The sequence below is a fragment of the Labeo rohita genome, chromosome 8 (genome assembly GCF_022985175.1).
Source record: "Labeo rohita strain BAU-BD-2019 chromosome 8, IGBB_LRoh.1.0, whole genome shotgun sequence".
Classification (NCBI taxonomy): domain Eukaryota; kingdom Metazoa; phylum Chordata; class Actinopteri; order Cypriniformes; family Cyprinidae; genus Labeo; species Labeo rohita.
Genome location: NC_066876.1, coordinates 29746308 through 29758528, shown reverse-complemented (window position 1 = coordinate 29758528; position 12221 = coordinate 29746308). Strand labels below are relative to the sequence as shown.

At 32.7% G+C, this 12221-nt stretch overlaps 1 protein-coding gene across 1 annotated transcript in view; it reads left to right on the top strand.

Moving 5' to 3' along the window:
- The window catches only part of kcnd1 (potassium voltage-gated channel, Shal-related subfamily, member 1), a 92364-nt gene extending 88630 nt beyond the window's left edge, over positions 1–3734 (top strand). The window contains exon 7 of the mRNA XM_051116607.1: positions 1953–3734. Within this exon, the coding sequence (XP_050972564.1) occupies positions 1953–2157 (205 nt within the window). The 3' untranslated portion in view covers positions 2158–3734. The remainder of the gene's footprint in view (positions 1–1952) is intronic.
- Positions 3735–12221: the final 8487 nt, after the last annotated feature.

Here is a 12221-nt window from a genome sequence, read left to right as displayed (position 1 = left end):
CCTTTATACAGATATATAATTTAGAATTATGAAAATACATAATTTTACGTATAATTCATAATTTTGAAGTACATAAACATTCATAAAAATCAATTATGTATATATTATCAAATTTTCATTTTTATTTCCTAATAAAATCATTATTTATTTTTATAGTGATTTATCCTTCATACAATTTAGAATTATGTAGATACATAAGTAATTATAATACATAATTATAAAATAAGAATAATTCATAATTAAATAAGACAAATCTGTTGTGTTGCGTGTGTGTGTATCCTGTATACAGATATAAAATTTAGAATTATATAAATACATAATTATAATTATAATACATAATGAATAATGAAATAAATAATATAATGCTAATTAAATAAATATATTTTTAAAGCAATTTGTGTATATACACACACACACACACATACAAAATAAATAATATAATTGATTTTTATAAATTATTGTATATTTATTTCACAATACATATATAATAATTTATTATATATTTTTCAATTTTTATATATTTTGCAATATATTATTTTACTATTACTAAATATTATTTACGTGTATTTTATTATATATTATATTATATTTTATTATATATTTTACAATTATATATTTATTGTATATAATTTACATTCGTATTATTTCATAATTAAATCAATATTTAATTTTGTTAGTGATTTATCCTTAATACAAATATATTGTTTAGAATTATATAAATACATAATTGTAATTATAATACAAAATTTTAAAATATATAATAATTTATAAAAATCATTTATATTATTATATATTGTATATATAATTTTCATTTTTATAATTTAAGAATTTTTACAATATAATAATTATAATCATTATTTCAGTTTTTACTATTTAAATAAAATATATAACATACCATTGTTACTTTACATGTAAATAATATATAATCATTTTATTTCAGTGTAGAAAAATTATGATTTATTATGATTATTTTTTGTAATATTTCATAAAAAACATTATGTACACAATTATGAAGTAGCTGTATAATCATTTATATTGATTTATTATTTATATATAATTTAGAATTATATGAAGTTACGTTTTGTATTTTATAATTAAATAATTCTTTAATTTTTGTTAGATTTATTACACTATACACTTTAGAATTATATAAATACACAATTATAATTATAATACATAATTATAAAATAGATATATAATTATTTATAACAATTCATGATATATATATATATATATATGTATATACACACACACAAAATATTAGTTTTTTTACTGATACTACTATAATGTATATTTACAATTGTTACTTTAAATGTAAGTAATATATAATCATATTACTTACATGTAAAGTAACAATTGTAGGTAATTTTATAATATTTCATAAAAATGTATTATACACACACAACACAACTATGAAGTAGTCGTATAATAATTTATATATGATTTAAAAATAAATAAATACATAATTATTCAACAAATATTTATAATATGTCTGTATATATATTTTAAATATATTTTCTTATTTATTCAAACAATAAAACATAAATGAGATGTTTTAAATTCATGCTTTTATGGAAAATAGTTAATTCCTTTCTTATTATGAAACAAATATTTCTTGACATTTTTCTCAAGATTTCTAAAACTTGTTAAGATGATAAATAATTCTCTTTTTTCCCCCTTTTTATAGTAATGAAGTTGGCAATACTTTATATTAAATTAATAATAAATTCTAAAACAAAATAATACACGGACGAGAAACTTGTTAGACTAATATCACTGTTTAATTAGTAATAATTTTCTACAATTTCTATATATGACTACAACAAAATTAGTGGCTAAAAATGAACTTTTGTAAAAATTAAGACGATATCCAACCTAACCTATAACTTTTTTCTTGTGCATTTGTGTGTGTGTGTGTGTATGTATGTGTGCATGTGTGTGTTTCCAAACAGCCGCTCCAGTCTGAACGCCCGGACAGAAGACCTGAAGCTAAACTGTGACGACAGGGATTTCACAGCGGCTATAATCAGTATACCCACCCCGCCCGCCAACACCCCCGACGAGAGTCTGCCGCCCTCTCCTGCCATTCCCGGAATCTTACGCAACTCTCGCTGTAGTTCCTTCACCCACGAGACAGTGAAGATCTCCTCCTTATAACCGCCACAAGCACACAAGCATCCCCCTCTTGCACAACGGAAAGGAAGTGACGGGGGGCTTCTCCCAGAAAAGACCGCAAACGCCAGAGAAAAGACAAAGTGCATCTCGCAATGAATCTGCTTCATTCCAAAATCGACAATTCGACGTGGACTCGCATGAGCTGACGAGTTTTTCGTGACCCCGGACAATTTGGGGGGGGAAGACTGAACAAACTCAATCGCATTTTACGATAAATCAGCAGTTAATAGTGGCACAGACGGCCTTTTACTTTTAAAGATATGCAATGTTTCAACAAGCAGGAATTATGCCTATACGTCTACTGCGTAATACAGTTGCAGGTGAGATTACAAAAGCTGGAAATTATCGTAAAGTACATCGATATATTGAACCCGTAGATCTTTGCAGGGAAAAATACAATGGCTGAGATAAAGGAGGTGGTGTATATGTATCAATATTTGTATCATACCTCTTTAGATCACATGCATCTTCAAAACCCCACCCCAAAAAAAAAAAAAAAAACGAGACGAGATTTCAGACCCAAACATGCATGTTGTTGTATAGTAGATACCATGGCAGAGAATGGAGCCGCCAACATGCTACTCTCACATACTTTTGCATGGTACTTCTTTTACCTCTGTTTCGTTTGTCCCGTTTTCTTTCTTGACATTGATGAAAAAAGACGATATTTACAGAGTATTAAAGATCAAACGTGCTGCACCAGAAGTGCACATTAGAAAAAAGAACGATAAACGTAAAAAAAACGAAACAAAAAAAAAACATTCAGGCATGTTCTTTGCAAAAATCTGAGGTCGGACAATGAGTGTGTGTGAGCGTGAGCGTGTGTGTGTGTGTGTGTGTGTGTGTTTGAGAGATGGGTGACTGGGAAGGACTTGTGTTATTTGATCACAGATATGCATGGATACCGTTGTAGGTATTTTTATGTGTTTTCTCCCATGGGAAAATGAAAGGTTTCTATAGCATTTTAAAGCGAATGGAGGGCGTTTACCACTGCCATCGAGTTTTACTGCAGTAATTAGAGTCACTTCAACTTATTTTTCATTTGGCTCGGTAATTAAGTGTAACCTTTAAAACCTAGCTAGCTATTTTTATACAATAGCTTATGCATCAAACACGGCTGTGTATCGCTCCGGTGAACCATTTCTCTAATTTGTTTTGAAGCTCATCTGTTAATGTTTATTTAAAAATCATAAGCAGCAATGAGACAGGCAATAATAGTGTAATTATTTTTTACTACTGAACAGAACAGAAAGATACAATTATATATGGAAATTAGTACTAAAAAGGAGGAATGCAAATTTGCACTTGACTGTGATGAAAAATATATTTGTTACTCCGTTTACAAGCATTGTTCCTAAGTTATTTTTACGTTCGTTTTGGTTCTGTCTGTTACTCTCTCTCTCTAGCTTCATAAAGCGGTGTGAAGTGGTAAATTTAGTAATTGGTCAGGCACCTGCTCATTTTCGGCAGGGGGTGTTGGATGAAACGGCTCCCGGTAGGAGATTAAAGAGTTAGATATCAAAAGCACAGAGGTGTAAAGTTTATTCCACAAATAAAGTGAACAGAACTCAGAAAACAAGGTGTGTGTCGGCTCTCAATCACATCTAAACATACAGTTTTGTTTGAAATGTGTCATTATTGAATGGCCCCAGAAATGTCTGAAAGTCATCGGTCTTAAGATATTTTATAGTGTTGATCTTAAACACGACAGTTCAGATGTCGCCTAATTGTTTTCTGGTTTTGTCCTGCGGGAGCGTTGTGTAATTGCCTATCAATTTGCATAACATGAGAATTTACCATTAAATCATAATAATTTAGCTGAGCGTAATTACCCACACTGCAGCCAATAATTACTGTTAAGTCAACATGAAATGGCATTTAAAAGCCATTTAACTTCTAGTATGTGATATTTCAGAGAGGAGCAGAATATTCGATGCTAAAAATATGTAGGGCGGGGCTTGATTTTATCTTCTGGGAATTCATGAATGAAATCTTGTGAGGAAATGGATGATGTTTTTGTGTTGACTAAATATCAAAAGATTTTATTCCCAAGTGTAATGGGTTATTGGAAAAGAAAAACGAAGGGTGGGGACATGGTTCTTTGCATCGGCTGTTGATTGGATTTGAAGATGAAATGGAAGCAGATGAACATGATTTTGGAAGGGCAAGATTTAAAGGGATAGTTGACCCAAAAATAAAATTTGGTCATTAATTAGTCACCCTCCAAACCCGTAAGACCTTCGTTTATCTTCAGAACACAAGTTAAGATATTTGAGATGACATCCGAGACCTTTCTGACCCTGTGCAGACAGCAACAGTACTGCCAAGTTGTTCAAGGCCCAGAAAGGTAGGAAGGACATTGTTAAATAGTCCATGTGACATCAGTGGTTAAACTGTAATGTAATGAAGCTACGAGAATACTTTTTGTGTTCAAAGAAAACAAAAATAACTATTTAACAATTTCTTCTCTTCCGTGTCAGCCGACATATGTGACCCTGGACCACAAAACCAGTCTTAAGTCGCTGGGGTTTATTTGTAGCAATAGCCAAAAATACATTGTATGGGTCAAAATTATTGATTTTTCTTTTATGGCAAAAATCATTAGGAAATTAAGTAAAGATCATGTTCCATAAAGATATTTTGTAAAATTCCTACTGTAAATATATGAAAACTTAATTTTTGATTAGTAATATACATTGTTAAGAACTTTATTTGGACAACTTTAAAGGCAATTTTCTCAATATTTTGATTTTTTGCACCCTCAGATTCCAGATTTTTGAATAGTTGTATCTCGACCAAATATTGTCCTATCATAACAAACCATACATCAATGTAAAAATTGACCCTTATGACTGGTTTTGTGATCCAGGGTCACACATGGTGCCGCTGAGCTGCGGGCGTCCTGAGTTCGAATCCCGGCTCATGGACCTTTCCCGATCCCACCTCCTTCTCTATCTCCCACTTCGCTTCCTGTCTTACCTACACTGTCCTATCTAAATAAAGGCATAAAAATGCCAAAAAAACAACAACAAAAAACTACGAACCAGTGTGTTAATTAATTAAGATAATACATTGAAATAACATGGTAAGACAGACCAGTTTGCACTATCATGTAGCAAAACATTGTTTTGTACAGCTAAAAACAGCTGGATGCCTATGAGACCAGAAGCCAGACACATACATTTTACAAATGGCCGCGTCCACTATACAGGAAGAAAAAGGTAGATATATTTGTGTGAAAAAGGTCCATTAGAAATGGTCAGTCATTTCAAAGGTCAGTATCGTCTCTACCAGTATTGACATCTGCACTTCATTACAGAGAGCTTCTGCTTGTTTTTAATATGAGAAATTGGTTTAAAAGTTACATTTCTAAGCAGGCCTGTCACAGCGGTCACAGCGTTCATCAGTGTCAGACTGATCGAGATGACCAATCAAATCAAAGTAGGCGGGGTTTACTGTTCACAGACGCAGAGCGCGAATCCTAAACGCTTCAGGTAAGATAAAAGTAGCAAAACGTTTAAAATTTGACTACTGTTTACGAATAGAAATGTTAAAATACTAGTGTTGCTAACTACTCGACTTTTGAGTTTTTCCAAATACGGCCGTTTTGAATTGAAAATGGTACTGTAGGCGTTTAGGTGATTCATGGAGGCTAATTCCTAACTGAATGTGGCGTGACAAACGTTTTCGACATATTAGGCATACTATAAACTTGCTAACAGTTCAAAATGATTACTTCTCGACTAGAATTAGACATACGGTTCCATTTCGTTGTGCTTTACCGTTGATATTGATTAAACATCAATTAACAGTTTGTTAGTGTACAAATGTTGGCATTATTAACACAAAACAAGATGTTTTGAAGAATGGTCAGGGCCAGACTACATTAGACCCCTTTACACTGTATTTATGAACTAAAAAGACATTTGCTGAAACATTTTTTAAAACATCCTCTACAGAAAGAAGACTTGCAGGTTTGGGCAGTGAGGGTGAGTAAAGGAGGACAGAATCTTCGTTTTGTGGGGAACTATCGCTTTAAGTTTCTTGCCATGAAATTATCTTTTCCTTTTTCCCCAATACATATCGAGAAACGTTTAAGATAACTAATTATCGTTTCATCTAAAGCTGTATAAACTGAGCAACCCACTGATCAGCATCTACAGAGAGAAGCCACATCTCTGTCTATCTTTCCTCTCTCATCTTCTTGCATTTCATTTTCTCTCACGACTGCTCACAAGAACACTAAATAGTACGAAATAATCACTGTTTTCTTTATATTTTGTACGTTTGCTAAATTGCTACGAATGAGTTGAATGGCCTGTGAAGGACTTGAAATGTTTACGCAACACTGACCTCTAGCGGCAAATGCAGAGATGTTAAAGGGCTCAGTGGGTGCTAAGTTCACTTTTACATGTTGTTTGAACATTAATGTGTGTTGGCAGTGTATGTACACATCTATCCTATAATGATAAAAATCCATGCAGTGGTTTTTAATTAATCTGTAAAAACAATATTCCCTTTTTCAATTCGAGCCATTCTCAGATGCCTGTCGTTGTGGCGTCACACCCACAGAGGCCGCTCCCACAATAGTTGATTGACATGAGCGTCTTACCTCAGATCAGCTGTAACAGTCCAACCTCCATGTTTTGATGCCAGAGCAGGGATGTAAGTTAGACAAGAATATCTCTGATTGAGCGATTGAGGTGTTGTGTTGTTGGATGCAATAATGAACATAGTGGTCGTCATTTACTCCCGATATCTGAGCCACTGAAGATACAGTAGATTACGTTTGTTTGTGAATGGAATGCGCCTCCCGATCTACATATATCCGTCTATGTTCGTCCAAATAATTCGTGATCCAGCTTTACTTACAGCAGAAGTGACTATAAGGGTTTTTTTTATGAATCTTTGTAATCGCCTTTCCTAATAATGTGCATGTGACTGATACTGTGTGCGTTACACTGGCTTCCGCCTTCTAGCCATGCTCTTCCGTTAAAAAGAGGTGCAACAGTCCAGATTTCCAAGAAAAAAACTTTAATCCGGTTGATGGAAGTACAAATTTTACAGGGATTTATGCGTTTGTGTGGTTTCCTATAAATAAATGTAGACAATACAAAGTTACAAACTATGTAACATCACTGAATTAAATTGTGTACGTTTTCACATATACAAGTGGCATTTCTAATCAATATACATAGCGTAATACAGCAGGGGGAATGATGACGCAGTTATAATAAAACTGCGCTCTTCAAAATGGCGGCATTAACGTGTCATATAAACACCACAATCCCCACTTACTAACTCACAGATCAAGTGATATAAAGTTGCAGAAATAAAGCAGATGTAAACACCAACTAGAAATGACTTAAACATTAGTTCCGATAAGCTTAAATGATACTGTAATGAACGCTATTGCGGCAGGGAAGCTGCTGAGTCATTCACATAAGTATTAGGAGTGCAACTATAACACTTTGAAGCTAAATACTCATAATGATTCAAGCATTAACACTTATAGATCACTTACTTGTCAATTACGCACACAATAGGCACAAATTATAATCATCACCAGGAACAGTCTTCACTCCGTCTCAAACGCACACGATCTGAGCTAGTATGACGCTAACAAAATAAGGTAGCTACAGACCACACCCGATCTGTTACTGGCAGTTCCATACTGCCACCTGCTGGCACATTTGTGTAACTTAGAGAACTTTGTACAGTGCAAGTTAGCAAGTTTAGCGGCTAAACACAGCTAAATGTGGCTAAAGTAAACCGGCTCCTCACAGACAGAAGAGAGGGGCGGGGCGAGCAGAGCTCATTTGCATTTAAAGCAGTCTCGACCAGAATGAGATGATTTTTGCAAAGCTAATTTTAGTAAGGTAAAAAGGGTGTTGTTTTACACTACCATTGAGAATTTTTAACCAAAGTATATTATAGACTTTTCATTAAGACCCTAAAGAATCATATCAACTTGTGGAAAATGGGCATCCGATGACCCCTTTAAAGGAAAAATTTAATTCACCCAAGTTTAAAATTTGTCATTACTTATCCACTAGGGGTGTGACGAGACACTTATCCCACGAGACGAGATGAGACACGAGACGAGACGAGATTTGTAAACTTTTTTAAAAACATCCTCAGTGATGAAATATATAGGGAAAATAGTATTTTATTCAAGTGAAAGGACAAAATGCAAAAAAACAAAACAAAAAAAAAAAATTGTAGGCACATTTTCAACTTTCATATGAAATTAAACTTCCATTTTAATAAATTATATGCAGTAATAAGTTTCACGATTCTGAATAAATTGAGAAACCCAGTTGTTATTAATAAATTGGAGACCATGATTCTCTCATGATTCTGGAGAAAAAAGATGAGGAAACTAAACAAAATAACGTAATTTACTAGTGGTTCTGACAAAATGTTCATTGCTTTAGTATTTTAAAAACATATATTCATTTGAACAAAATTGAAGGAGTCAGTGTCTCAGTTCATTAAGACTTGTTTGATCGTTAGAATCTCCTGAATGAATGATTCAATGACATATTTTTTTTAAGCGGGCAGTTGTCGCCACCTTCTGGCGGAAGAGGATAAATGTTACTGTACATACAAGTGTTAAGATACTTTCGTTTTGATCGCTTCTGTAGACAATAAGTGTTTATACCCAAACTATAAACCTTTATCCCAGTACTTCTGTTATTTAATTGTCTGTAACACAGAAATGATGATTATAATGTGGCTGAAAAGACTGTGTTACTGTTTCTGGATCAGCAGCAGCATGAATGCAAATTTGAGTTTCTTTAACACCTGTTTCACATCGTAAGCTTTAGTGGAGCGTGAGCAGCATCTGTTTTGTCGCTGCCTATATCGGTGAATGACAGCGTTCACATCAGAAGTGATGGCTGACCCTAATTCATTAACATGGGCAGTAACAAAACGTGCTTCTCCACTCCACTGACACTCGCAATGTGAAACAGCGGTAATAGACATAGCTAAATTGTTGTCAATCAAGAATAAGATTGCGTGGGTGTTTGAATCCAGATCTCGATCTTTTAAGGATTAATCGTGCAGCTCTAATGTAAACACCGCAAAATGTTTTGCAAGGATATCGTCACGAGATCTCGCGAAATCCGACTGGTCTTGTGCCGTGAGATCTTGTCACATCGCTATTATCCACACATATGTAAACTTGTACAGTGCGGATCAGTTCTCTGAACTTCTTTATTCTCTGTTGGATCGCGTGATACGCGTAATACATTTTCATTTTGCATTTTAGTATTACAATATGTGACATGATATATTGTTATTATGCCCCTGCGTTGTTTTGAATGTTGAACAATTGTATCAACATATGTATATATTCTATATCCCACAATCCAACAGAGGATACAGTAAATGGATCTGTTTTTATAGGGAAAGACTGCCTAGTTAAATGTTTAGCCATGTCTCTACTGTTTTTTGACCTAATCAATCATGTTAACAACTTTACAGCACTAATTGCGAATTTCACTGACATTGTAGTATGGGTCACTTTGTGAAAACATCTAAATGGTTAATTATATACCAAGTAAGACAGAAACTCACCTGTTTCTCACTCATGTTGGTGTGCTACATTCCATGAAACGGTAAATGGGTTTTTCAGGTCTCAGGAGACTAGTGTAAATGGACCGACAGCGCCATCTGCTGTTTTTGGAAAAGGAAGTTGCTCAGTTGCATTTGTGAGAAAATCTGCCTGCACACATTTGTGAGAAAATCAAGCCAAGTTTCCTCATAAAAAGGCAAAAGAGTCTCACAATTGTAACATACAATATATATATTTGTTGATACCACTGCATTTTCTCTCAGAGTTTTGTATTTGTGAATCCCTTTGCGTTTGTTTGAAAGTCGAGTTTTTCTTTGCAAGCAGATTGTGTTTACTTGCAAAACGCTGGATTTGTTTGATGAATATTGGCACAAAATTCACTCCATATTGGAGGTCTGGTCAATGACGTCACGGGAACATGGGAACCAGGTGAGCGGTGTGGACCAATGGGAGTTATTATGAAAGTAAAAAGAAAAGCGGGAGAGACTAAGGGAAGAAGATAAACAGAGACATTAACACAACGCAAGGATGTAACAAGGAGAAACACCTAAAAGTGTATTTTGGATGTTTTCTTTCTACTAGTCTGAATAAATAAACAATGGAAGCCAAAAAAGCACAAAATCTCAAGACTGACAGGTGCATGAAAAAAATGCGAATGAGATTGCAGAGAAGACAAGAATATCAATAAATAATGGCTTAAGTGAAATACAAAGGTCATTTTATTAAATGAAATGCAGATGAATAATCAGGTGAAGAGAGTGAACAGGATGTTAAAAAAAAAAGTGACGTCAAAGAGCACTTAAAAGCAGGTACAAAATTTGGCCTGTCCCTCTCCTCCGTCCTCCTTTCTGCCATCATGTGGTTCCTGCTCCTGTATTTGCAAATATCAGCTATTCAAGGCAAGTAAAACTATGTTTAATAATTCAAACTATTGTGTTCTTTTCTGCAGTTAATTGGGCATGTAATTGATGGAATTAATTTATTTGGCATATGTGACACTGGACTAAAAACTGAGATTCATACATATGAACTCTGAATAAATAAGCTGTCCATTGATGAATGGTTTGTTAAGATAGGGCAAGATTTGGCCGAGATACAACTATTTGAAAAGGGTTTGAAAATTGCCTAATTTGTCCAAATTAAGTTCTTAACAATATTACTAATCAAAAATTAGGTTTTAATATATTTATGGTAGGAAATTTACAGAATATCTTAATGGAACATGATCTTTACTTAATATCCCAATGATTTTTGGCATAAAGAAAAATTGATAATTTTGACCCATACAATTTATTGTTGGCTATTGTTGCAGTTATACCCGTGCTACTAATGACTGGTTTTGTGGTCCATATGTGCTAATTGTGGGACCAAAAGTAGTCTGAATTTTTCATTATGCATCATTAATTAATATATATTGTAAAAAAATAAATAAAATAAAATAAAAAAAACTTTGATTGAAAAGAGGAAAAGAAAATATGATAATGATGTTCTCCAGCTTGATTTAAGATGTTCCAAAGAGCATCTTGTGTATCAAAGTAAGCTAAATAAATATATTTTCAAAATCCTGTAGCTTTTTTTATTTAGAGGAAATAGACATTTAAATAAAAAAGTAAAATGTTATATATATAAAATTATATATAATTTTATTTTACTGATATATTTTATATGTAATATTGCGAAATGTTAATATAAAATAATGGTTTGTATTTTAATATACTTTAAAATATATTTAAAAAAATTTTTCTAACAATATAAGTTTGGGATCACTTTTTATCAATTGAACACATCCTTGCTGAATAAAAGTATTAATTTCTTTCATAAAAAGAGAGAATAACAAATGAATGACCCAAAACCTTTGAACGGTAGTGTATATTATTAGAAAAGAGATCTATTTTAAATAAATGCTGTTCTTTTAACTTTTTCATTCATCAAAGAATCCTGAAAAAAGTGTCACAGGTTCCACAAATATATTATGCAGCAAAGTGATAATAAATCAGCATATTAGAATAATTTCTGAAGGATCATGTGACACTGAAGACTGGAGTAATGATGCTGAAAATTCAGCTCTGATCACAGGAATAAATTAGATTTTAATGCATATTAAAATTATTAAAAATTATTAATTATTAACAACATTATTTTACATCGTAATAATATTTCACAAGTATTATTATTATTATTTTTTTTATGTATTCTTGATCGAACAAATGCAGCCTTGATGAACATGAGAAACTTCTTTAAAAAACTTACTTATGCCAAACTTTTGAATGGCAGTATATATGTATATATATATATATATATATATATATATATATATGTATACATACACACACACACATATTCTTTAAAAATTTTTTTAGTAATTTGAGTAACTATTAGTTGCAAACCAACAGCCTGATTGCTGTATTTGTGTACATTTTTTATTTATTTCAAATACCGTACATTTATTTGAAATTAATAACAA